At 31.5% G+C, this 26,740-nt stretch overlaps 1 protein-coding gene across 2 annotated transcripts; it reads right to left on the minus strand.

Moving 5' to 3' along the window:
- Positions 1 to 226: 226 nt before the first annotated feature.
- Positions 227 to 25,974, minus strand: LOC106079188 (uncharacterized). 2 transcript variants are annotated; one of them, XM_056035744.1, is made up of 9 exons: positions 25,783 to 25,974; positions 15,669 to 16,088; positions 8,056 to 8,131; positions 6,501 to 6,600; positions 5,430 to 5,571; positions 4,942 to 5,073; positions 3,784 to 3,899; positions 3,371 to 3,412; positions 227 to 1,924 (listed from the first exon to the last, which is right to left on the minus strand). In XM_056035744.1, exons 2-9 carry the CDS (start codon positions 16,066 to 16,068, stop codon positions 1,871 to 1,873), a joined length of 1,062 nt encoding a protein of 353 aa, XP_055891719.1. In that variant the 5' UTR covers positions 16,069 to 16,088; positions 25,783 to 25,974; the 3' UTR covers positions 227 to 1,870. The 2 variants fall into 2 exon arrangements, with proteins under 2 accessions (XP_055891719.1, XP_055891718.1); XM_056035743.1 differs by having other exon boundaries at positions 6,501 to 6,603.
- Between the last annotated feature and the right edge of the window lie 766 nt (positions 25,975 to 26,740).

Consider the following 26,740-nt stretch of genomic DNA (forward strand, 5'->3'; position numbering starts at 1 on the left):
AGAGCAAATTAAGAGTTGCTTCAATTTTATTAAATTAATATTTCAACTTTACTAATATTTTATGTCAATCTAAAACACACAACAAAAGTATTTCAATTAAGTATGTGGTATATCTCAAATTTCACCTGCTTTCTTTTGAGATCAGTAACTTTTGTTCAAACTACTAGACTAAAACAACATTGAGTACAAACTGAACTCCATTGAACAGATATAAGAAACGCACAAATACAAATTAAAAATTGAATTTATTTCTGACCATTTCCAAATAAAAGTACAGCACCTGCACACAACGTTTTGCTCTTCTATGTTCAATACAATCAATGCTAACAACACAAAGTTCACTCATATGTTAGTGTCTATTTTGTAATGACAATTCTCTAGGTTCTAAAACTAAACAGCCTTGTGACCAATACAAAACTTGTGTTTCAAGACTATTGGTTCAAACTGTAAATCTTCAATAAACTATTCTGAAATGTTTGAATGTTACAAAAAAAAAAGATATTTTTAAAGAATACTTTCTGAAACAGTTCTAACAAAAAAAAAAATCATTTTCAGACATGGAACTAGATTTCTTTTGTGTTACATGAGATGCAAAGTGAAACAATATTTTACCAAGTGGACTACAGAGAAATTCCACAAGACTTGTGCATATAAATGTGATTAAGATAGGCAACTCTTCTTGTTCCCTTCATCCCTTTTACTGATTTTTTTTTTTGAGAATTGTCTCCCTTGTCCTGATTTGTGCGACTCATGAACAGGTTTTGATCAAGTAGGTCTAGATGGGGAAAAAAAAGGCTCACAACATGTATACTAAGAAAATGAAATGTTTAATTTCTTAAAATTCTCACAGATAAGAGAGTCAAATAAGTATTCTTAAGAGATAAAAGGGGTTGGCCACTACAGGTATTTCTCAATAAGTTAATTGTTAAAGCAATTTCCTTTTTTTTTTCTTTTGGAAGCTGAGCCCCAAACAAGGATAGCTCAGAAGCTGTTCAAAGTCCTGTTCACTTTGGAACAAGGCTTAGTTTTACTTGGTTTCATAGGTCCAAACATTTCTCCAAAACAAAACACACACACAGCCATCAGCATAGTACTAAATACTAACACTTACTAGTACACCCTCAACGTAAAGACCCCATGAGTTTCCTTTCATTCCATTCAATTTATGAGCACTTTTATTTTACACTTCAAGTAAATAAACAAGTTTGTAAAAGCACAGAACTATGAAGAGTGATGGGGCAGGGACACTCTGACTGTGAGAGGAATGAGACAAGCAACTGCACAGTAGGTCAAATGTAGTCAACTAGCCATTACAGTTTGGGATTAAACATTGAATCAAACCAAAAAAAAATAAAAAAATAAAGTTCAAACTTTAAAAAAAAAATGTTTTGCGTACAAAATTATAGTAATTAGTGTGAACAATTAATAAAACGATAATGTACGATGTCCCTATTGAAATTATTGAAAAGAAAATAAATTTTTATATATCAAAGATCTCTCAGAATAAAACCTTGACAATCATTTGAAGAGATGGGCATAAAATATTTAGATGACACAAACAATTTACTTAATGGTCATATAAAAATATTTAATTTTTAGATGAACAACAATGGGAGTGAACACACACAATTATTGAATAATACCAAATAACATTTCACAATAATGCCAAGAATACACTCAATCAATGGGAGCAAAACAAAACAAAACAAATTGTTTAAAAATGTACACATAGTTTGATGATGTCAATTTAAAAAAAAAAAATCATGTATCTGGTTTTCTGTTTTTATGTAAAAATGCCTTCATTTTTTCATCAGATCAAAAAGTCATTGTGTAATGATTTGATTGTTGAGACCAACCAGCAGATAGTCTATCACTTGCCACTGTCCTTTACATTGGTGCTGTTAGTCGGAGAGTCAACCACTTTCTAAACAAAAAAACATTTAAACATTAAGATTAGTTGTACTCAATAATAGCGAGACCAAAAGAATGTCAATGCTCAGCTTTTAGACCAGTAGTTCAGAACTACTACCGGTACTAAATCATGTTTGAAAATGACAAGAGACTCACTACCCTAGACTCATTATTATTGGATGGCTGCCTGGTCGTGAGGTTTGCGCGCTGGACTGTCGTTCGGATTTATCGATGGTCGAGGGTTCAAATCCTGCCCGCTCCCATCCCCCGTCGTCCTGCGGGAGGTTTGGACTAGGAAGTAAACTATCTTCAACTCTGAAGGAACATCCGAAACATGTAAAACATTTTACAAACATTTTATATCCCTCTGCAGTTCTCCTTACTGCCTAAGTGAAAATAAATAATGCTCTTATATTAGAACAATGGTTAACATGCTACATATAAAATAGAATTAAAAACTATCAAATCTAAATTATTTAAAAATGGCCAATAAGGCAAAAGTCCCACATTTGTTCATACAAGATTGTATGCTTTGATTAGTCTGTTTTTTGAGTAAGAAATAAAGTGAATAAAATGTTTATTTCAGTAACTTAAGCTATTTTTAGACTTTGTTAACAAAGGCTAAAAAAAAAAATCAACAAATGTACGTAAAAATGTACACATATTCATACATGATAAAATTAATAAACTTTTTGAATATGAACAATTTAAAAAGAAAGTATTTTGTAGGAGACTTGCTAAACTATTGGCTACAAAAGCCTCCCCAGTCAAAGATGATTGTATAACCCCCATAGGTTCAGAATCATTGGGACATGACATAGATATCATAGAAATGTAATGGAATATTTAAAATTAATGGCTACAAGTAGGACCTATTTCTTTGTGGTTAAAATACCATTTTTCTATGTGTACTTTTAATGAAATTAATTAACCCTTAACTAAAGGCATTATCTCTAAGTTCCAGAAAATATTTAACAGACAATGACTGACATACATATTTGATCAAAGCTAAAGCTCTTAAAGACACCAGGATGATTGAAACATTTTTTTTTCTTCTATACAAGTTGTTTTCTAGGGCAACATAATATATCAGAGAATATTCTTCACAGGCTAGATCTCAATACATTTATCTAAGAGAATGATACTAACTACCAAGACACATTTTGTAAGGTGATGACATAAACATAATTAAAAACAAAACAATTGATGACATGTTATGGAATGTGTGTGTGTGTGTGTGTGTTTATATGGTGATGGTGGGAATTGGTAGTGAATGAAGCAACATATGTAGCATTGTCATCACTTGGTCTAAGTTAAGGAAGATGACTCCAGACTGAAGGTTGTGTTATTGTAGTGAGTTAGATTTTATTAAAGAATATTATGTATATATATTATATCGACATGGCATTTTTGTTGTGTTTTTTTTTTAAATGCAAATATTAAAATAAAAACTATTTACCACTGCTTCTTCTTTGGGATCCTCCTTCACAGCAGTGTCCCCCTGTAGGTGAAATAAAAGTGTTAACAATGACCATTAGTGCCACAGTTTCAGGATGTTATTTTATATAATGTTTCAGATAAAACTATTACTTTATTCTACAGTAACAGAGTTTCAAATAAACACATTTTTATTGTAATGCTGTATTCTACACCTTTTCAGATAAACTAATTTTATTTTGATGCTGTATTCTACACAAAGTTGAAGATAAAACAATTTTATTTTGATGAGTGAAGTGAATCAAATATAGAAAAAAAAAATGCAATGAAAATAGTTTTGAACATTTATAGTCAAGTGAATAAATTAATTTAGAAGAGTGTATGCTAATTATTGACACAATTAATGAGACAATAAAGAGATTGACAGCAGCTTACCTCTTTTTTGTAGATACTCATACTGTGTTCCTCAGTACAATGGAGACACAAGGCCCAGGCTGTGTTAAACTGAGTGTCACACTGTGCACATACTAATATGGCTGGTTCACCAGTCACTGTGGACAAGGATCAACTCCAATTCAATTAAAAGATAAATCAAATAAATTTAGATCATATACTCTTTGAGCCTTAAAACAACTTCTCCCACCTTTCTTCTTCTTCTAGCCAGCGTTTTGCTCTGAGCTGTTAACTCTTTTACTGACTTTTTTTTTTCAGCTGTTCAAGTCTGCCATACAGTGTTGGTTGGATTGTTGTGGTAATAGGGTCTACGTAAGTGGGATGTTGGAAGATAGCTTTTTGTGATGAAAGGAATTGATACTGTCCAGTTTGTTTGGTATGACCATTTCTTAGTAAATAGCTCAATGGTGCCCACTGATTGAGCCATTGTGATTGGTAGAGCTAACTTTGACTTGAGATTAGTAATTAACTGGTCTTTCTAGTTATTCCAAGGATGACCCCACCTTTTATTGTAAATTCTCCCTTTACCATGCTTATGTGACTGTGATGTTAAAATTCAGCATTATATGGTGGATAATTAGGAATAAATTTGTCAACTCTCTTAGGCTAGATAAGATGTTACTAGTCAATGCATGTAGAGTAGATAGTGAGTCTAAAAGACAATGAGATCTGATGGTGCTTGTATTCTGTCATTGAACTTGTTTTTTTACTTTGTGTTTGTAATGCAATTGTAATTGCTTTAATTTTGGCTCTAAAATTAGTCTCAAAAGGGTGCACTTATCTCAAAGTGAAAAAGCCCAGGATTTATGGTGACTTTAAAGCCTGATTCATCAGTGTATATGTGGATAGCTGTTTTTGGTTAACTTCCTATTGTTTCTAGGGTACTTACTTTGAGTTCTATACCTACTATGAATTCTAGTAGATTAGTTTCCTTTGTTAGTTTATTATTTATTAAATGTATTCTAATGCTTGGTTGTTTGAGATTTTGCTTGAGACTGCTAATTTTTTCTCAATTGTTGTTTGATGATGGTTTAGCACTAACTGTCGCCATTATACAAAGTAAAACATTAACACGGACGAAATTATTTATTGAAAACTTTTGTAAAGAATGTTTTTTAAACAATCTAACCAGAAAAATACCTTGATTGGGAGAAACAGCTTCTTTAGCTTGTGTGCTAACTCGCAGCTGACATGGTATTTTCTTGTGTTGAGCAAGATTGTGAAGACTGGTAAACTGGAGCTTACAAACACCACAAATCAAAACATCTGGCCCTAAGCACCAGAAAATAATAAAGTACATTTCTTTTACCATATAAAATCATTTTCTTTATTAATTAGTAGCGTGGTCTGTGCAAAATGGGAAATTTTTCAGCATTTCATTATACTAAACTAATGCAAAGTCTATTAGCTTAATTAATAAAGAATTGTTGTATTACAAATAAAATGTTTAAACAATACAATAATCAATATTAAAGTTGTATAAATCTGTAAAATGCCATCCAAAGACATTTAGACACTTTATTACTAAGGTCTGGTAAACCTAAAATAACATTAAACATAAGACATTTTTAGACTATTTTTTTTATTGAAACAAAAAAAAATTAAAAAATAAATAAAATAAAGCTTACAAGTTGTTTTGACAGCAACTGGTTTGTTGGGTGTGGCTATCTTATTTGTGGTGGAAGCTGGTCTAGAAACTGCAGGAGATTTTGAAACAGTCTTTTTGGAAACTGTAGCCAGGGCACGCTTAACTGCATTGTTTGCCGCCATCTAGAGTTGAACAAGATAATAGTAACTTCAATGTAGATAATGCTCAGAGACAAAAATGTACAGCAGTCCCAATTCATTTACAGTTGAAAATCCAAGACTTTAACTACCTATTGTTTTAATGTGTAGTTTCAGTACCAGTTAAGAGTGGTAAAATAAAATATATTTCTATCATACTCTGGTTGCTATCAAAGTGAAAGTTAAAAAGCAAGCTTTCAAAAAACAGATGTCTGCAAAGGAGAAAAACTAAGCCCAAAAACGTCTCTAATAACAACTTACACCCTCTGAACAAAATGCTGGTGAATGGAACATGTAGAAATCAGGATAGGTGAGTAGCAAATACTATTAAAGATATTAAAATTTAAAAAAAAAATATATCAGGGAAAGAACTGCACAATTGCTGTCAATCTTAATTTTGCAAGATTTATCATCTTTTATCAATATAAAGCACAATTAATTAATTACCACTAATTAATTAATTAATTGGTTCATTTTTTTTTAAATTGATTGATGTGTTGTGATCAATCAAGAATAATTGTGCAAAGTTTCAACCTGATCAGAGAAATAATGTGTAAAGATTTGTACCAGACAGACAGAGTGAGTTGATATAAGCTTTGTAAAAAGATAAGCTGCAATGAGCAGATCTAGGTTGTCTTGGAAAGGCTACAAGAATAAAAGAGACCAAAAGAAATGAGTACAGCTATGGGTTTATGGATGTACACATGCAATAAGCAGCTCTTGATTATCATGGGAAGGCTACAAGACACCCAAAAAGAAATTAGTACACCTTTGGGTTTATGGATCTAAGTTTCTTAAGCATTGATAAGATGGAGATATCTTGGTTACATTGAAGTTTTAACATTCAATGATTTACATAATATAATAATTGACAAAAAGAAAAAAAGAAAACTTATTTATTATTTTAAATATACCCTTTTGTTGGATGTATCTGTAGGCCCACTCAATGTGACCAAAGTTCTCTGTAATGACTGATTGGTGCCAGGGATGTCAGATCGAGATTTTTTGGCTGGGCTGCTGGAAACATGATCAAAAATGTGTCATACAAACATGTTGACAGAACAAACCAGGTCACTACTTTTGGCATCACTAGAGTGCTTCAAGTAATGTTACACAGATACAAAAAAGCTGCTTTTAATACTCACCTTATTTGCAACCAATGTGGTGTATATAAACATTTGGGGGATTTTGATTTTAAAAATGTACTTTTATATATGTAAAAATGTTGACACCAATAATTAGCATAATAGCACAAACTCATTAACAATAAAGCCCGTTATAGTAAAAACTGAACTATTAAACTGTAACAAAATTAATCAGCTAGACATTAAAGTTGTTTGTTTTTTCTTGGTGATACAATTTTTACACTATAAAAGATGACTGGATCACTTTTAAAAAATGTATACAACAACAAAGCAATTCAAATACAGTAAACATTTTATTGTATTTTTCTACGCAGAAAATATAGACTTGATATAATTTTGTTTGTTCAAAAACATTATCATATTTATATAATGTCCCTCTCCGCAGTACTCAAAATATTTTCAAGACATGAACAAATTGGATGGTTGAGGAAAACTACATTTCTGTTATTATCACATTGTATGTAAACAGTAAGGACAAGAATATGAAAAAGGAGTGGTTGAGAAGGGGGGTATCTATAAATTTATGCTAACAGAGTTTTATTTTCTTATTAGAAGGCTTAATTATTTTGTGAACAGTACAGGCTTAGATATAAATCTACAAAAAGTGTTTAATGTCTATAATTTGAAAAAAAAAAAAAAAAAACTGTAAAAGGTCAAAAGTGGATTAACCACAATTTATTTACTCAATAAGGTATAAAATAAAATAATAAAGTCAATATTTGAAGAGGATATGATATATTACTTAAAAACATATTGTTGAAGAAATAACTTCATTTACAATTCCAGATGCCCTGGCACTACCTAATTAAGTGTTTTAGTCAACTTGTCTTGAGTTTTTTTTTTCCTTACTATAAAAGAAAACAAAAATACTAATACATTAAGTTTAAGTTGTCTTTTTTGTTTTTAACCTAACATAATTAGACAAAAAAATAAAACCTGTTAAAGTACAATGAAATTGTTATAATTCTAATGGACCTTTTTTAAACAAATTTACTTTCGAGTGTCATTTTTTAAAAACCTTTTTTATCACGGAAGACAGAAAGATATTGAATTTAATTTTATTTAGTCATTTAAAAAAAAAGAAAATTGCAAAAACTTACCAATTCAAATCCATGAAAAGCATTACTTTGTCATGTAAAATTTGTTCAATTAAAAAAAAATCTTTTTGTACAATAATTAAAAAGAAAAAATGCTGGTGATAAAAAAAAATTAACTTAAAAATTTTCTTTATTCTATCATAGTATATTTTTAGGTAAAAAGTTAAACTTAAAAAAAAAAAAAAAGGTGGCCTAGAAAAGTCATATAGAACAACAGAATTACTTACGTATCATTTACTGATCTCCCACCAGCAGAGCGCTTCAGCGCATTTCTGTTTTTAGGCTGAGACACTATATTGATATCTAAAAATGGGGAAAAAAATGGGTGACCAATAAAAAAAAATTTACCCCAAGTAAAAAAAAAACAACAACTTCTTCCAGAGGTTACTTGACAATGTGACTTTTTTACTAGATTCTTATGGCAGAAAAAAAAAGTGTCTCAGTTAAAATTTTCTTTAATGATTAAAATATATATCCCAGAAAAAATTGGATTAAATTATTTTTTTTTCAAAAAACAAAACTATATTTTGTTTCCTTTACTTGAATTAATAAATGCACAATTTTAAAAAGAAAAATGTTTGTTTATGATATGCTATTTGTAAGAATAAAATGATTTAATATTAAGTTCTATTCCCAAAGGAAACAAAAAAATAAAAGAGTCATAGTTGCTGAAAAAAAAATTCATTTGTTACATGTAAAGTTTAATTAAAATAATGTGTAATAAATACCAATAATTCAAAATCTTTCAAAATGTAGGCTCTTTTATATATTCCTTTCTCAGTCTTTGGCCACCGAAAAAGAATGGTGATAGAAAATATAAATGTTTCAGATTTTCAATATGTGATATTGTCTAATTTACAAAACAAATGTATACCAAATAAAATACATCTGCTTTAGATAAAGAAATTTTTTTTTTATGTCAAAATTAAAATAATTTTTAACAAATGTTTTATGAGAACTTTCCAATAAGAAGTACTTTATGCTAACACTAGTCCTATCAACCAAATAGGGAACCAATTCACTAATGACACAAATAATGATATTTATACATTTAAAAAGTTAAAGATGATGAGTGAACATAAGACTTAATATTATTATTAATAGTAAGACATAAAAAATGTATATATGGAAACTGCAAATATATACAAGACATATGACAGTCATATGATTCAGGGAAAGAAATTGTGTCTGTTACTTCAAAAGAAAATAAATCTCTCCTACATATAAAAAGTCCTAGAACCCCAAATCAAACAAACAATTCTTTCCAACCTATTCTTGACCAATGACAATTTTAGCTAATCCTAGACTATCCTGGAATGAAATTTAAAGAGCAAACTAAATGTTATAGCTCCATTTTAAAAAAAAAGAGATGTAAGCAAGGGTTTAGGATTACACAATTAATTTGAATATAGTTCTACATGAACAAAAAACAAGTTTTGACAAAACATCCAGTTATAAATACTGATAGATCAATAATTGATTTACTTATGAAAATAATCAGTAAATTATGTGGGTAAGTACTGAAGTAGTTAAATTACAAACTCTTTTACAATCAATAATCTTGAAAGACATGTTTCTTTTTCATTTTCATTTGCTATATGTGATGTTAAAAATTTTTTTTACTGTCTATTTAACTGTTTTAGCAGTACAGCTTGAATTTGTACCAATCAAACTATGACTGATGAACATCACAAATGTAGAATAAGATCATCTTGAATGATTCCGTCAAGAATTAAACAAGGCTAATAAGCTAAGGTCTCATTAATAGAACAAAAGATGATTATAAAAAAAGATCACTTCTATCAAAGCATAACATTATTTCAACAAATTATTTGTTAGAATTTTTAACATAAAAAAGACAAGCTAGGTAAATTTGAAGTGCGGTTATATAGATTTTTTCTTTGGTACTTTACAGTGAGCATAAATTGGTAAATAATAGGGTAAAAATAATGGCAATTTTAAATGGGATTAGCACTTTCTGAGTTTCTTACAAAATATTATGTGTTTTTTCTTTTAACAGTGTCCAACCAACATTTAGTTATGAAAATTAAATAATAACAATAACAATAATATCTTTATTATCCATGAATGAATATGTCTCATAATAAGTGCATTACACATGACAAAACACATTAATTATAGCAAATGAAATATGTTCCAACCAGTTTCACACAAAATGTACATGTGAAGTTTATATCAGATAGCATGATTACATTTAACAAATATCCATTTAAAATAAAAAATTCGATCAATTCATGACATTACATTGGAGCCATTTTTCTCACTCTTCTCACTTTCGTTCTATTAAATGGAGAAAATGTATCAAACTAGTTCTTGTTTTGTAGCAGTTCAAAAAAGAACAAAAAAACATACAGGAACAGTACATGTCCTAAACATCCTAACAATTTTACCATATAATTGTAAATCAATGAAGTGTCACAAAATACAGGCATAGATAAAAAATTATATTAATACAATTACAGTGTACAAAATATGTACTTTTTATTTATTACATCATAATTCAGGACAGATTTCTGTTTAACATGTCATATACATCCATTCATTAGCTGAGCAAAATAATTAATAATGCTAATTTGATTGATATATATGAAAACAAAAATTACTGAAACAAATTTATAAAGTTTTTAGATCAAGAAAGAAATACAATATAAAACTACATTAGACTTAAAACATTGTTGATATAAAGAACTAATGGTAAAAGAAATACTGGATATGAACTATTAACTCTTTGGCTCTGGAATTATTTTTCACACTTGGACAGAATTACTGGTTTTTTTCTTTTGGAGTGAAAACATTGCTTTGATTAAACTTTTATAACATTTGTTTTTTAATAGAAAATGATATATTTAGTATAGAATTAAAAAGGAATGCATGCCCTTTTTATGTAGAACAAAGTAATTTTTATAATACAAATAATTATTTTTATATTAATGTTTGAAATTTAGAAATAAAAATTTACCCACTGCAGAAAATCCTCCAGGATCTAGATCTAGACATGATCTTGGAAGAATTTTATGATCCATATTGAAAATGAGGTTTTTTGTAATCATATTTATCCATATTGTCACAAAAATTTATAGAGAAAACACATCTAAAACACATAAAATGGAAATTTTAAGCTAATTATCCATGCACTACTATTGGAAAAATGAAAACTGACCATCTTGGACAAGTCAACAGCTCTGGGTCTATATTAGATCTCGGAATTATATTATGATCAAAAGAAGAAAAAAATTACTAGTTACGATATTTATTCATATTTCAACATAACTATGCAACCATTTAAAAACACTTAAAAATGAATGTTTGGAGCTAATTATCCCCTATCACTATCATCCAGGACATAAATGTAAAGAAAATAGAGCCTTTTTAAGACTCCACTCTTTCAAAAAATCTTTCACTGTAAAACAACATTGAAAGTATGAAATTCTGGATGTTTAGCAAAGGGAAACTACTCAAGATAATGTTTTTAGCTATTAAAAACATAAGGATGAAAAAAAAATTTTAAACCCTAGGGTTGATCAGAGCTGGGTAAATCAATGATGGGAGGGTCCTTACAGAATCAAAGAGTTAATATCCTTCTTTCATAGGAAATGCATTATAACAACATGTCTGTAATCACATTTAATGTAACACTATACACATGAGAATAATGCACAGCACAACTTTTAATTACACTAATCGATATTAAAATTTTGTTTTACAAAATGTGTATCCAAATACTTATATCTAATGTGCATATTTACTTTAAAAATGTATATTTCATTAGAAAAAAATTACATGATGGGCCTAGAAAATATTATTATTAATATTTATTAGATAAATTATATTATACATAAATATTACATATAAGATTATTTCCCTTTTATTTAAATCATAAGGTGAACGATTCTTTGTAGCCTAAATATATGACATATATAATACTTAGAAAGCTTGTTGAAAAATGGTATATAAATGTGTGTGAAATGAAAATAAAACCTTTAAATTATGAATTTGAAAAAAAAAAAGTTTGTTTAAAAGACAACAAAAGTAGCTGTTGCTTTATTTGAGCTTGACACAGACAATGATAAAATTGGATTTCAATAGCATTTTTAGACTGCACAAATCAAGAGCAAACTTATCCTAGAGATGCTGATAAAATGTGACATTTATGAAAGACTAAATTCTTGAATGTCACCAACTTCTTTTTACTACTAAAAAAAAATAAAAATACAAAAATAAACTTGTAAAGTATACATATATCAGTCACATACCAAGGGAATGGCAGCAGCCCCAATCGCAAGAGGGTTAGGGGCACCCAAATTAGATATCAAAATACTGTATATCAACTAAATTGAATTTTAATCTATTTGAGCGCTTCAATGGGACAGGAGCAATAGTCTGGAGGAACTGGTAGATTGCAAGATACTTCTGTAAAACAATGTGACTGTTGCTACAGATTGTTCATTGGTTAACTTCCTTTGTATTATATATATTTTTTTTATTTCTTACTTGCTACTACTATTATGCAAATATGGATTAAGAACACCAGCATTTCTCAAACAATATGGGGTGCATCCCTAGGGAGGGAATGTATTGACAAGGGGGTGCTAAGGCTTGAGTGGGGAAAGTGGTGGACAATAGACAAGTCAATTTATTCTTCAAAAGGCTAGGATGTATAGACCTCTCTAGACCCCCATGAGAATTCATTTCTCAGCCCTGATTGTAGAAAAACAGCTCAATATCAATTTGTTCCACTGTTATTTATTTTCATCTTGAAAAGTAACAAGTAAAACAAGAAAAACCTAAAAAAAATACTCTAAAAAAAAAAACTAAGCTTATACGAGGTGTAATTGTATTATTTAGTTTGGATCAGCCATGTATTAAATTTGTAATAGATCTAGACCAACAACAATAAAACTGTGCCACTAATAATATTTTTACTGTTTTTATTTAGCGCTATTTCATGCTTTTAGCTTTCTCAATATTCAATATGCTATGATTATATCACTTTTTTAGACCAGTTGGGGAAATGGGAAGAAAAAAGATATCTGGGTGAAATTTACCATGATGGCTTGTTTTTGTTTGTTTTTTTAAAAAAAGGGAACAATCTGAATTCGAACATCCTAAATAAACACTTTGCATCGGCTTTCTCAGCCCCAAGAGACAGAGACATAATACTTAATTTGAACCAAGTAGACAATATAGGAACTCAAAGAACTATGCAATAAGCTAGCACCAGTGTTCAAAATACTTTTTCAGGCATCTCTTAACCAGGGCAAAGTACCAAGGGACTGGAAAGAGGCTAACGTCACTCCCCTATTTAAAAAAGGAGAAAAATCTGACCTAGGAAACTACAGATCAGCATCACTAACCAGCATCACATAAAATCCTAGAACACATAATATTTAGTAACATATCAATAACCACTTAGACAAACATGATGTCCATACTCCATACCAACATGGATTTAAAAAATATTGATCATGTGAAACACAACTAATAGGACTAATTGATGATTTTTCATAATAGTGAGCAAACAGATCTATGATATCTTATAAGATTTTTCCAAGGCTTTTGACAAAGTTTGTCATAGTCAGCTTAAAAAATTAAAATATTTTGGCATTGATAGTCCATTGCAACAGTGGATTCAGGATTTGCTGATAGGGAGAGAACAAACTGTAATAATAAATGGCTCTAAATCAACACTAATAAAAGTACACTCAGGAGTACCTCAAAGAACAGTCTTAGGTCCACTACTATATATTGCATAAACAATTTACCAAATTTTGCATTAGTTGTCAGATTATTAGCAGACGATATCATAATATATCAAGCAGTAATATCAACACAAGATACAGAAATTTTACAAAGAGAATTAGATGAATTACAGAAATGGGAATCAAATTGGAACACGTCTTTCCACTCAAAAAATCTTCAGCTATTAAGAGTAACAAAAAAACTAAAACAAATAAACTTCACTTATCTAATTCATGGTAAACCAGTAACACAGACTAAAAATGCAAAATTCCTAGGTGTTATAATAAATGAGAAACTGTTATGGAATCCCATACTGATGAAACTTTATTTTAAAAAATCAAACAAAACATTAGGGTTTATTAACAGAAATTTCTACACCTCCTCGAGCAGACATTCTAACCACTCAGTTTGTATAGTTATATATTGTTCATTACAATTTAGAGCAGCGACCTATAAAGGGGACTAACTCAGCTTATACCACCACTTCACTCAAGTAAAGCTTCTTTCCCTTGTTCGAGATACCAAACAAAAGAATTAATTACCAATATTTAATTTTAAAAAACTAATTGGTAATTTTTTAAAATTGATTCTTGTGTTGTCAGCTAAAAGAAAAAAATTGTGCGAAATTTCAGCTTAATCAGAGACTGAGTGTCGGAGAAATAACATGTACAAACATTTTACCAGACAGACATACAGACTGAGTTGATATAAGCTTTGTAATAAAAATACTTTCTTAAAATGACAATTCCTCCTTTATGAAGCTGATGACTGTTTTGTGAGAGAATATTTACTCTTAATAACTAATGAATGATAGATAAGATTTAAACAAAAATGGAACATATTTTACCCAGCCCCACAAACAAAATCCTGATTAGGTTTTAAGTTTAAGTAAGTTTAAATCTACTCAGGTTACTCAGAGTCAGAGTATTTAAATTCTAATGATAGGCCTATACATCTAAACTTAGAAGACGGTGAGCAAAATGTTCCTGAATGTTTATCAATTTATTAAACTATTTAATAAATAGAGCCTACATGTGGAAATACCTGAAAACATGATAAAGAATAAGATAGAGAATGTCTAGTCCTCTAGCCAAATTGGTATGCCACCAACATATTGATTTATTAAGAATAGGCAATACTGTACAAAAAATAGGTTCCCATGAATATTAATACATTGAATAATCATTATCATTTTTCAATGTAAGTTCCAACAAAAAATCAGGGTATGTTTAGTGTAAAATATTTTTTTTTTAAATGCACATAAGTAAGAAAAACATTGAGGTCTAATTCATGATTATTGACTCAATTAAAGGAACACTTAAATAAAATAAATTAAAAAAAAAAACAGTTTCTGTTTATGAAATGTCAAAATTTACAGAAAACAAAAAGTGTTTCCAAATTAAAATAATAATATTTTATAGTTTTACATTAAAAATGTTTATTTTCCAAGTTTAATTGAGTAGAAACTTTTTTTCTCAAAATGTACAAAAAAGCAAATACCCACATTACCAATCAAGTAAAAAAAAATGGCATAATGATTTATTTTTCAGGAAACAATTTTACGATTATTGAAAATTTTCAGTTTTGTTGGTCGCATTTTTTAAAAAGCACTACAATTTCCTTATAAAATATCTACTTAAACATCTTTATAATGCACAATTATGTATAATAATCGTAAAGTAATAATTTTTTTAAAGAAAATCTCATTTGAAGTTAAAAATGATTATATTTTTTCCCAAAGTAAATGTTATCTATAAACATTCTATCACACAAGTATAAATAAGGTATTCATAAAGATCTATTGGCTTATACCAGGCATTGCTATTGGTCACTTAATAGTAATTCAGGAACTTACACATTGCATATAAATAACAAAAGGATCAACATTGGAAAATTTTAGTTTATAACATCACTGGACAGTATTGGACACATTTTTAACATAACACTCTTTATCTGTTCTTGCTGATAAGTAATGGTCAACCATAACTATAGCAGAATCTTTCATCTAATGAATGAAAAAGGCTGTCTGTAGAGACAAACATTCTGTGATAAAAAAAAAAGGACTGTTAAAGCTACCTACCTATTGCCTGTCCAGCATAGTGTTTACCATCTTCACTGGCACCTGCACGTCTGGCCTCATCAGGATGACTGAACTGGACAAAAGCATAACCTTTGTGCATTGAGATGCCCATGATCATCCCATACCTGCTGAAAATGCCTTCAATAGCTTCCTTGTTCAAAGCAACAGTGTTGAGGTTACCAACAAACAGCCGAGAGTCCATTGAGGCAGGGTCATTTGAGTTAGTGCAACTGCTGACCATTGGTACTGGTGGAATGGGTCCTAAACCTGGAAGTGGCATTCCCAGGCCTGGTATTGGCCCTCGAGGGACTAGATGAGGAAGTGGACCACGAGGCCTTAAGGGACCCATTCCAGGGTGACCCATTCCAAGTGGTCCCATTGGCCTAGGTGGGCGACGCATTATTTAGGCTGAGTTTTATCCTAAAATATGAAGAAAAAAAAATGTCAACTATCATTTGCAATTACAAATTTTGATATTTTGTATTTTGAATTTTTAGCAGATTGGCACAATTCAGGCCATGTCATACCTATAATCCCTCAAGGGTTACTTCCCCTATCTAAGTGAAGTGTTAACCCAGTATTTTCCCAGGATCCACATAATCAAACATTAGCACAAAGGTGTGGCCATTCCTAAGTTTGGAGATGGTCATGCTTCCATGCCATGTCATACCCTTAGATGTGGACTGCCACCGCCACAATTCATCTTATTTTGTTGTAGGTCTCAGCCTCCCACCGATCCAGCCACTCTCTGTAGGTAGCAGAGGCTATACTCTCAGATTCGAGCAGGGAATTTGGGTTCCTGACACCGCATTATTTATGGTTCTCTTTGCTTCTCAGTTAGCATTTCATTTCCCTCTATGCCCACATGGGAGGGGACCCAGATTAAGGTGACATCATTATGGTCAGATGTTATTTGCTCTAAGAGCTTTAAAATGCTTTTATGTACCAATGGAATGTCAGTCTTCATCCACCCCAAATCCTGTCTGATACTTTTACAGCCATAAGTGTGTGTAACTCGGCCTTGAAGATGAAGCATCCATTTAACATCCTTTCCATGGTTTTGCAGATGCAGCTTGTTAATGCTATTGGGCGATAGCTGGGTCAGACCCATCTCTTCCCGGTTTAGGTTTTGTGGTTTTCCTCCAGCTAATTGGGAAAGTGCCTGATTGCCATACACAGTTAAAGTTTTTTTTAGCAAGCTTGTCAATGAAGATTCAGGATGATTCTCAAGGAACTGATGGTGGATTTAATCTTCTCCTGGTGCTGTGTCATGTGATTTGTCAAGTGAGTCCCTCAATTTTTCAAGTGAGAACAGCTTGTAATAGTCTTGGTTGTTCTCTGATCTGAAATCAATAGGATGTCTCTCCTCTCTGACTTTTTTAAATTCTGTGTAGTGTGCAGTGGATGATTTATCTGCCATTGAGGATTCAAGGCAGTCAGCTAAATCTCAGTTCGTCCTTGGTTTTTCAAATACCCTATTGCATTTGATTATTTCCCATTGATCCGCCTTCCTAACCATTCTAGCAGAAGTTTTGGCATCCATACTCCCGAAAAAATTTCTCCAGAAATTCCTTTTGGCTGACCGTATGGTTTGTCTAGCCTTAGCTCTAGCTATCCTGAATAGCTTTAGATTTTCCTGGGAATGATTTTTTATAAATGCAACCAGTCGTTTTTTCCTATCACCATTAGCATATTTTCAAGCTGCATCAAACCATGGTTTGCTCTAAATTAGGCCATTTTGGACTTATGGAGGTTAGAAGTACAACTTTCCTAGCAATATCAAGTAGCTTGCTGGCAAAAATATCAGCTGGACTCTTTAGGATATTCTCTATGATATCCTCTGAGCATCTTTTTTTTAAATTGTTCCCAATCATCTTTATTCAGCTTCCACCGCAGAGGTCATCCCAATGAATGGAGATTGATTGATGATTGGGAAGTAATCACTTCCCTTTAAAGGCCATTGTTTACTGATCATTTAAAGTCATCCAGAAGTCCAGGGACGCATATCCAGTTTATGGATGCAAGTAGATCAGTGATGATTGATTTGATTTTGATTTTAGGCACATCGGCACAATTTAGGCCATTTCGTGCCTGCAGTCCCTTAAGGACTACTCTCTCTCTAAACAACAAGGGCCAGATTCTATACAGTCATATCGTTAAAATCAAGGTCTATTCACAGTTAAAATAGTAAAGGTAGTAAAGATTTAATTATTTGGTAAAAATCTAATGTAAATAGTACATGTTCACAAATTCATAAATCAGATCTTCGTAGATAGCCCCACTTCCCGTATAAAGCCCAGTACCTTCCCAGGGTCGACATTATCAAATAGTGTTTTTAAATAGATTGGTGATGCATCATTAAGTATGCATAAATCATGTTGGAGGAAGATATCCTACTACATACAACCTATTGTGTCAGTATTGATGGATCCCACATAGTTCACAAAGTATTATGGGCATTGAAGTCTCCAAAGATTATATAGGGGCAAGGGAGATGTACTATTAGGTTATCAATGTCTGTTGGATTCAATCTAGATAGTAGATCCTATTAATTTATATCTCTATTATTTATCTCTAGCTAGATCTATACTATAGTCTAGATCTAGATTCTAATTCTAGAATCATCAATCTAGATTTCTAAATCTATTCTAGATAAGTATACTACTAAATATATCTAAAACTAAAGTAGAAGTAAAGTATTTAAGTATAAAACTTAATCAATTAAAGATCTACTCTCATAACTCTTGTGACAAGTCAAAAGCTTGCCGTCAGAGTCACTCAATTTTATGACAGCATTAATTATTGTTATTTATTAATTTTATTTTTATTATTTCCCATTTTTAGTCCCGATTTCACTACCATACCCCACCCTTTTCCTCTTCTTGCTAGATTTAGTCCACCACCTTGGTGATAGCTAGGCCACGACTTCTCGTTTATCTCCCCTTGACCGGGGAAAAGATCAAACAAACAGTCACTTACTTTGGTCTTAGGCGCCGGATGTCCGACTTTCACATCGAAACCACATGGGATGGAACACGCTTCATTATTTCTTCTACCCCACCCACGCCTCTCTTTGATCAAGGAGATTATTCGTGTCACCACGCCTCTTGACCCTTCCAATGTGCAACTTTCGTCTGCCTTACCCACGTGAGAGATAATCCTTAGCCTACTGAATTTCCTGTTTCCGCCCAACGCTTCCAGACCTTTATAAGGTAGAATAAGGCTGGACAGATACACTCTCACTTCTCATTCTCGCTGACCAGTCGAGTCTGGACTATTTCATTTATTCTTGCTCTTAGAGGAATACCTGGTGCCTCCCTGAGGTGTCTGCCTGCTACCTATTGGATACTACTTATCGGATCCCTTGCCAAATGCTTTCTAGTATCGCCTATTGAGTATCATCTACTGTCTACTTGGATCTGCTCAACATATTTGTTGGGATCACCTACCTATTGCTTGAATCTACTCAACTATTTATTTGGCTCTACTACTTGGCGCTATCGGCCCTACTTGCCTGCCTATTTGACAGTCCACTTGTCAACCTATTAGGCACGACGTCCCAATAGACGTGTCCGTGGGAGATGTCATAGCTTCATCAAATCTACGCAACTCACTGGACTTATCCTGTTAACGACGCTGCCCACGGCAGATCAGCTCTGCCCGCAGTACCCTTGTGCCCATGGTAGCCGGCCACCCACCCTACTGTGCCCACTACAGATATCAGAAATTTGGATTGAGACTCCACAAGAACTGTATCGCCGGTGACCCTCTACCCGCTAGAGCGCCACCTCCAGCTGCTAAACCTCAAGCCAGGATCACAGCCAGCTGCGACATCAGCTAAGTGCAGATGACGAAAGTGACAAACTCTCTAATTAAGTACTTAGTATGATGATACAATATTGCTAACAAGATAGATGCAAATTCCCTCCCCTAGTTTATTCTACTTTGTATATTTATGTAAATAAATACTCTTTAATTTTACAAAATTTGTATCTTTCTCCATTGTTTGTCTCGTTGCATGTCTGCTCCCGATTTATCTCTGATGGACCAGTGTGTGGCAATTCAAAAATAATCATCCCCTAAACATCAAACAAGCCACTCATACACTTCATACACGAGGTCCGTCACAACTCTGACTCTAGACATATCATAAGTATAGGGGGATATATATATATATATATAGTGCTTTTTTTGTAAAAAAAAAAATAGGTGTCGGTAGTCAAGGATTAGGTGCCAGTACTCAGTAATTGATTGCCTAACTTTTAACTAGATCTACTAATTTTAATAAATTAATAATATATAGTAATATACGTTAAAATTTTTGTAAAGATTTTATGGTTTTGTGAATTCCATGAAGTATTCAAAATGTGAAGCACAGGATTTACTTTTGGATTTATGTGATCCGTTTGAAAAGGTAAGAAACATATAATTTTTTATATTTATATGGAAAAAAGACATTCTTACCATACAAAAATGGCTGTTATACAATATCCAGGTGGTTCGTTTGTCTTAGATTTTTAAAAAATAACCTCGACGCCATTATGCAATTTGTGCACAGCTAGACCACGTTTACTAATACGTATATATATATATATATATATATATACATATATATATCTTTATATTTAAAAAAAAGATTTATCATACAAACGGAAGTGCATCGCCGGAAATAGGCGTCTTTTTTGAAAACTCGTTTTTTTTTAATTCTTCATTTAATATATTGATTATTAAGGTAATTATTTTACTTTAATATTATTGCTTTGCAATCGTCATATAAACTTTATATGACTCATATTATTGGCATCATGACGTTGGCCATAACGCATAACTGCTGTAACACACGTACATGGTTGCAGCGGAAAAAAGGTATGGAAAACATTAATTTTTAACTTAGATTTAAATTGGAATTCTAAACAGAACTAGATCTAGTTTAGATCATAATGAATACGTTTTAACACACTCAAAAATAGATAAATAAATGAAATCTAATAATACTAGATCTAGATCCAATACATGGACATAGATCTAGTAGATCGAGATCATATACACTTGTCAATTGACATCAGCAGTGGTGTGTGCGCTTAATAGAAAACACATCATCTATAAATATTAGAAGCCTAAATCTAAACATTTTGAATTCTAGATCTAAACTTACATCTCATCATATAGATTTAGATCAGAATGACAATATTTTAACCAGGCTCACAAAATTACTAGATTTAGATCTAATCTAGAAAATATTAGATATATAGACTTAGACCTAATACCTAATGTGTCATCAAGATTAAGATTGACACATTTTTTTTTAACTTCGATAGAGAACACGTTTTAAAATAGATATTAGAAACCTAGATATGATCTATATAGTATTATATAATCTTGTTATATTCTAGTAAAGTAGCACTAGATTCCTCTAGGGCTAGGCTGATATTAATGTTCATATTCATTTAATATTACTTAATTTTTCATTTGTGTATCTATTACTAAATATATATATATATATATATATATATATATATATATATATATATATATATATATAATATATATATATATTTTATTATTTTATTTTCAAATGCGCTTTATAATTCATGCGACGACGATTAATACATAAAATCTATTTGAATATATCCAGAATATTAGGCCTTACATGGCCTCCAGTGGTTTTACATTGATGACGAAATTTTCTTATCAAAATTCAGTAAATTCTGAAAATCCCATAGCCCCCAATGGTAAACCGTATTTTCAAGTTTTTTAGCGATGCGACGGAGATATCGCGATAAAACTTGGCAGAATTATAGCCAGGCATGATATCTACCGTGGAAAAAAAAATGAATCATTGATCATTTTCCTGGACCCTGTATTGCTAAAAAAAATATTTTGATTATTTTTTATAATAAATGTAAAAATGACAAATAACTTTAAAAAAAAAACGTAATTAAGCTTTATATAGGCCATTGTCTAAAGTAATCGATAACACAAGTTTTAAACTTCTCACATTTCATTCAAAAGTGTACTAAATTTGCAAGTGTGGTTTACGTGAAAAAAAGTCAAAAACGCAATCTCAAGTTTATCGGTCATTTTTTACTTTCACACTTCCGCGTTTTTTCGCCTAGCTATAATAAATATTAAAATAATTATTTAATGACCACAAAAACAGCGAATGTCCGAATTCATGCAATGTCCGAATTAAATAAACTACTAGATCTATAGATCTAGAATCTAGATTCTAGATCTAGAATCATAAGAAACAGAATGCTACATTAGAATCTTTGAATCTAAGACTAAGTCTAAGAGTAAGACTAAGAAATTAAAATTAAAGAAATTTACAAATTAAGAATGTTACTTATGTCAGTTATGTAGGTCTATAATGATAATCTAGAATCTAAATCTAGATGTAGTACAATTTAGTATTACTAGTTATTACTAGAGTAACTTACATCTATCGAACACCTTCGTTTTAAGGTACTTATCAAACACCCCATTGTATTTTTTAAAATTCTCCTTAATTTCGATGATTATAAAGAAACTAGTCCATTCTTATTGTGCATCGTCCATTTCTTTATAGTTAAGTTATAATTAGTTTCATTTTCACCCGAGGATCATTTTTTTAACTTATATTCAAAGTGCATTGGTAATATTGGTATAAAAATTTCACATTTTTTGAACTCTTGGGAAGAGTGGAGTGAGTCTCGGGTTAAGGGTATTTTTTAATGCTATTGATGCTTCAGCTCAAAAAAACTATATAATACACTTCTAATTAGGCTGAGAAATATTTACAACTATTTATTTGAAAGTGTCCTTTGTTACCTAAACATGAAAATTGAGGTTTAAAAAGGGGGTGTTCGATAATAGCAGTTTTTATGTAAGCAATCTCAGCTTCGTAAGATATCGAACACCATTTTAATGTTAAAAATAAACATCAAAGGGATATAACCCAAAGAAGACAAAATATTTAAATTATAATATATTTTTTAATTGTTATTTTTTAAAATAATGTAATGCAAAGTACAGATTTAAATTAATCATATGTTAAAATTTGTATCAGCTATTTGTGGTTTACCGTAAATGTGCTATATTTTTTTAAGTAAATAGATTTACATCGATATGCACTAATTGTACCCATTTTAAAAGCTTGATTTTATGACACATATATTATAGCTTGATGCTAATAGCATCCGTGCTCAGCTTACGGGAGGAACAGAGCGGAATGTTTTCAGTTGTTGTTTCTTTTTCAGATGCCCCATTCTATTAACTTCTGAATTTGCCCCATTCTATTAACTTCTGAATTATGTGTTATAAACCAATACCTAGCGCATGTGCTTGATGTGAAGAGATATTAATAAAACGAAAGGGCAAAGGGGGAGGTATAGAATGCAGATATGGTATTTTGAAATAAAAATGTCTTGGGCAGGTAAAAAAAAAAAGGTCGGGGGTGGGGGAGAGAAACAGTCAAGACACTGTATCCAGAGATCATCAATAATTGATCGACCATTAGAATGTGACGTCAGCCTCAAATACAAGAGTCAGTTGTGCTTCTCGATCTAGACGTGTGGCGCCGGGTCTATAAAATTATATATATATATATATTTTTGCCATAAAGTATGATAAAGATCATAATGCGCTACAAAGACACTCCTTTGAAACATCACAAATACACAAAATAATAACAATAACACATTTAACCACTCTCTTATTCTGCCTACACCCCCTTGGCTTACCCGCGCTTCCACTCTCCAACATTCACACTTTTTCAGTGCAAAGTAACAACGTAAATATCAAGACTCAATCCAAACGCAGCCACCAGACTAACAAACAACAAAAAAAAAAATGGTCAGTGATAGCGTAACACACAGGTGTAAACCAGGCCATCAACACAGCCCCAAAACATTGTTCAAGTTGTAGTAAGAACAATGTTGAGGGGAAAGGGGGAGGAGCCATCAGTCGAGTACCTACGGTCAAGCCGCTAATTAGGTCACAAACACTAGGCATGATAGATACGTAGTATATATAGATATGTTGTTTGTGTGTGCGTGTGACAAATACTAAGCGTGCTCTAAAATACGGTGGGTTTTTTTGTTTTTTTTTGGTCAACCAGGTGGTTTAGGGAGGGCAGATTTATCTACATCTATAGGTAACACAGCTTGCAAGCTACCATAGCTTTTCAGCACACACACCCTTCCCCGCCCAGATCGAAAAATATCTAGCACTGACTTTTGGGCAGTTACATACACTGAGCGTGCTAGATCGGCGGCTAGTTACGTAGGGCCGCGTACCGTATGTTTTGTTTTTAGGTCAACCAAGTAAACTGTTGTGTCCTGCAATGACTTGGGGAGGGCGGGATTATCTATTGGCTACCAAAGCTTATTAGGCTCTCCCTCAAATAAATAATATCTGGATTTAATTTATTAATGGCCTTATGTCTCAAAATAGCTTAGACCTAAATAAGTACTACGGTAATGCGTTACTGGGCTTAGCACCGTCAGTTTCTAAGCAGAGCTGATCAGTGATAGATTCCTTCGATGTGGACCATTTGAAAATGACTAAAAATCTGTCTTTCTTGACATGACGTAAAAAGAAAATGATATCAATAAAAAAAATATAGATTATAACACTTTTGAAACACCATACTTTTTACAAAATTTTAAGATTATAACACTTTTAAAACACCATACTTCTCGTGTGTTCGATAAGTTCTTAATATGTTCGATAAGATAAGATAAAGGTAAAAAAAGTGTTCGATAATTTAAGCTTTTGAAATCATCAACCTGACCCATTTTAACATCAAATATAAGTTTAACTATGAGTAATAATAGAATAAAACATGTCTACTTTTTAAGAAAAATGGATGAGGAGTTCACAGATACAATCAGTTTTTTTCTAGGTCTAATTTTTACGGAGATACACAAATTAGCAATGTTACAATATCCGGTGACACACCCCTTTTTTTAAATCAAAAAACTGTTTCGACTTTTTTCTGACATTTTTAGACACACCTTAAAGGCGCACTTTGTTAACCTATTAATTGAATACTTCTCTGTAAAAGAGTTATAGTTTTTGATTGACCAATAAAAATGGCTTCCGGGAATGAAATTACGCTTTCCCACGTGGAGTAGAAGGTTTCTAATTATTAGACTTAAAAAAAGGTTCGATTTCCCTGTGTATAGTTTAAGAAGCTCAACATTCCCACGCCTTTTGACTCTCCAGTATTGTAGAGCATTTTTCTGGCTAAATTTCAGTGCTTTACTTTTCACATAATAATAAGCACTTTGGATGCTATTAATTTTTTAATATTTAGCAGTTGAATCTAATGCTGGAGGCCATTGTTAACCATTGTAATTTTAGCCATCTTGTTTACATGCCAAGATAATAGTGATTGGTCAGATTGGTCATGTGACATCTAATAATTTTCTGATAGGTTGAATTATTATAGCAGTTAAAAAAAACTGAAATGATGTCAAAATGGCTGACATTGATTTATTTCTGCAGTTACGCATTTTGAAATAGATGTAGATTTAGATCTAATGGGTATATAATAAGCAGCTTAGTGTTCAGAGATTTTAAAAACAATAAACCTTCATTTGAAACATGTTTTTGGACTAGTTGTTTAATATATAAGAAATGGCAAGCATATTTATTCAACACATTCAAATCTCCTCACATCGTGCCCATTGGTTGCTATGATAAGGACAAGCACACATAAAAAATTTATTTTCTTTCAACCAGGAATCATACAGACATAATTCATATAAATTTAGAAGGCTCATTCAAATCTACAACATATCTGTCAAGAAGATTCTTAAAATAATTTTTCTGAAAAAAATTGTAACATTCCTACACAAATTCAAACATAAAAAATGTCGGCGAATGAGCTTAACTTGTTCGATAAACGTAAGTTACTGTAGACTGTAGTAGTATTAGATCTACATCTAGTCTAGTATATTCTATTCTATATCTATATCATAGTATATCAGTAGTATATTTTAGTATATCAATATTATATCATTATCATTATATTTATATGAATCATATAATTATAATAGAGTCTACTATATATCTACTTACAATCTACTATTATCTAGTAGTTAATCTAGTATATCTATTCTACCTTTACCTTTTATTGACAACACTACAACAGGTTCGAATAGATATATAGAGTCTATATAGATCTAGATTTCTTTCCAAATATAGAGAATCTAGATCTAGAGTAGAGTCTTATTCTTTTCAAATTTTAAGCAAAACAGATGGAAGCACAGGGGTGATTTTTTTTTGTGCCGACAGATTTCCTGAGGAGAATATCCGTGTAAACTTTTAGAAAGACGAAGCCACAATACTATGCTAACGACTACTTAAAATTCACGTATTACATCTGGATAGATCAATGCATCTAGATCAGTGATGTCCAAAGTACGGCCCGCGGGCCAGAACCGGCCCGCGACGTGGTTGCATCCGGCCCGCCGAAAAGTCGGCATAAAATGTAATAAATTCTCCCCCTTTCAAAAAAAGTTGAAAATATATCTTTACCTTTGTTAGGGCCCTCACTTGTTTCTATGATGGATTAGTACCATGACCTTTAACGAGTATGAGTTTGTGAAATGGAACTCTGAATGTAGAATCTACCCGGAAAAGTGAATGGATCTTTTTGTGGAACATGATAATAAGCCAACATATTTGTTTTGTAAAGAAAGTCTGGATGTTTAAAAAAAACAACATATACAGTGGCATTATAAAACAAATATGACGGCCTTCTTGGTTTGAGCCGCGTATAAAAGATTGGTTAAACTACGCCTAGAGATTTTACCAAAAAGAGACAAGAAAATAGTTGTGATAAAAGTAGCTACAATGCTGCTCTCATTTTAAGTAGAAGCAAAATTTTCTAGACGCGTAAAAAATGATAGACTTTAACTATCCCATCCCATTAATTAATGTAAGAACTTGATCCAATAGTTTCAAATGGTTTCAGGTGAATTTTGATTTCATATTTTACCATTATGTTGATGTGGCCCGCAACACGCGTGTCGAAAGTTAAAATGGTCCGCAGGTCAAATTAGGTTTTAGCATCACTGATCTAG

This window comes from Biomphalaria glabrata, chromosome 7, assembly GCF_947242115.1.
Source record: "Biomphalaria glabrata chromosome 7, xgBioGlab47.1, whole genome shotgun sequence".
Lineage (NCBI taxonomy): Eukaryota > Metazoa > Mollusca > Gastropoda > Planorbidae > Biomphalaria > Biomphalaria glabrata.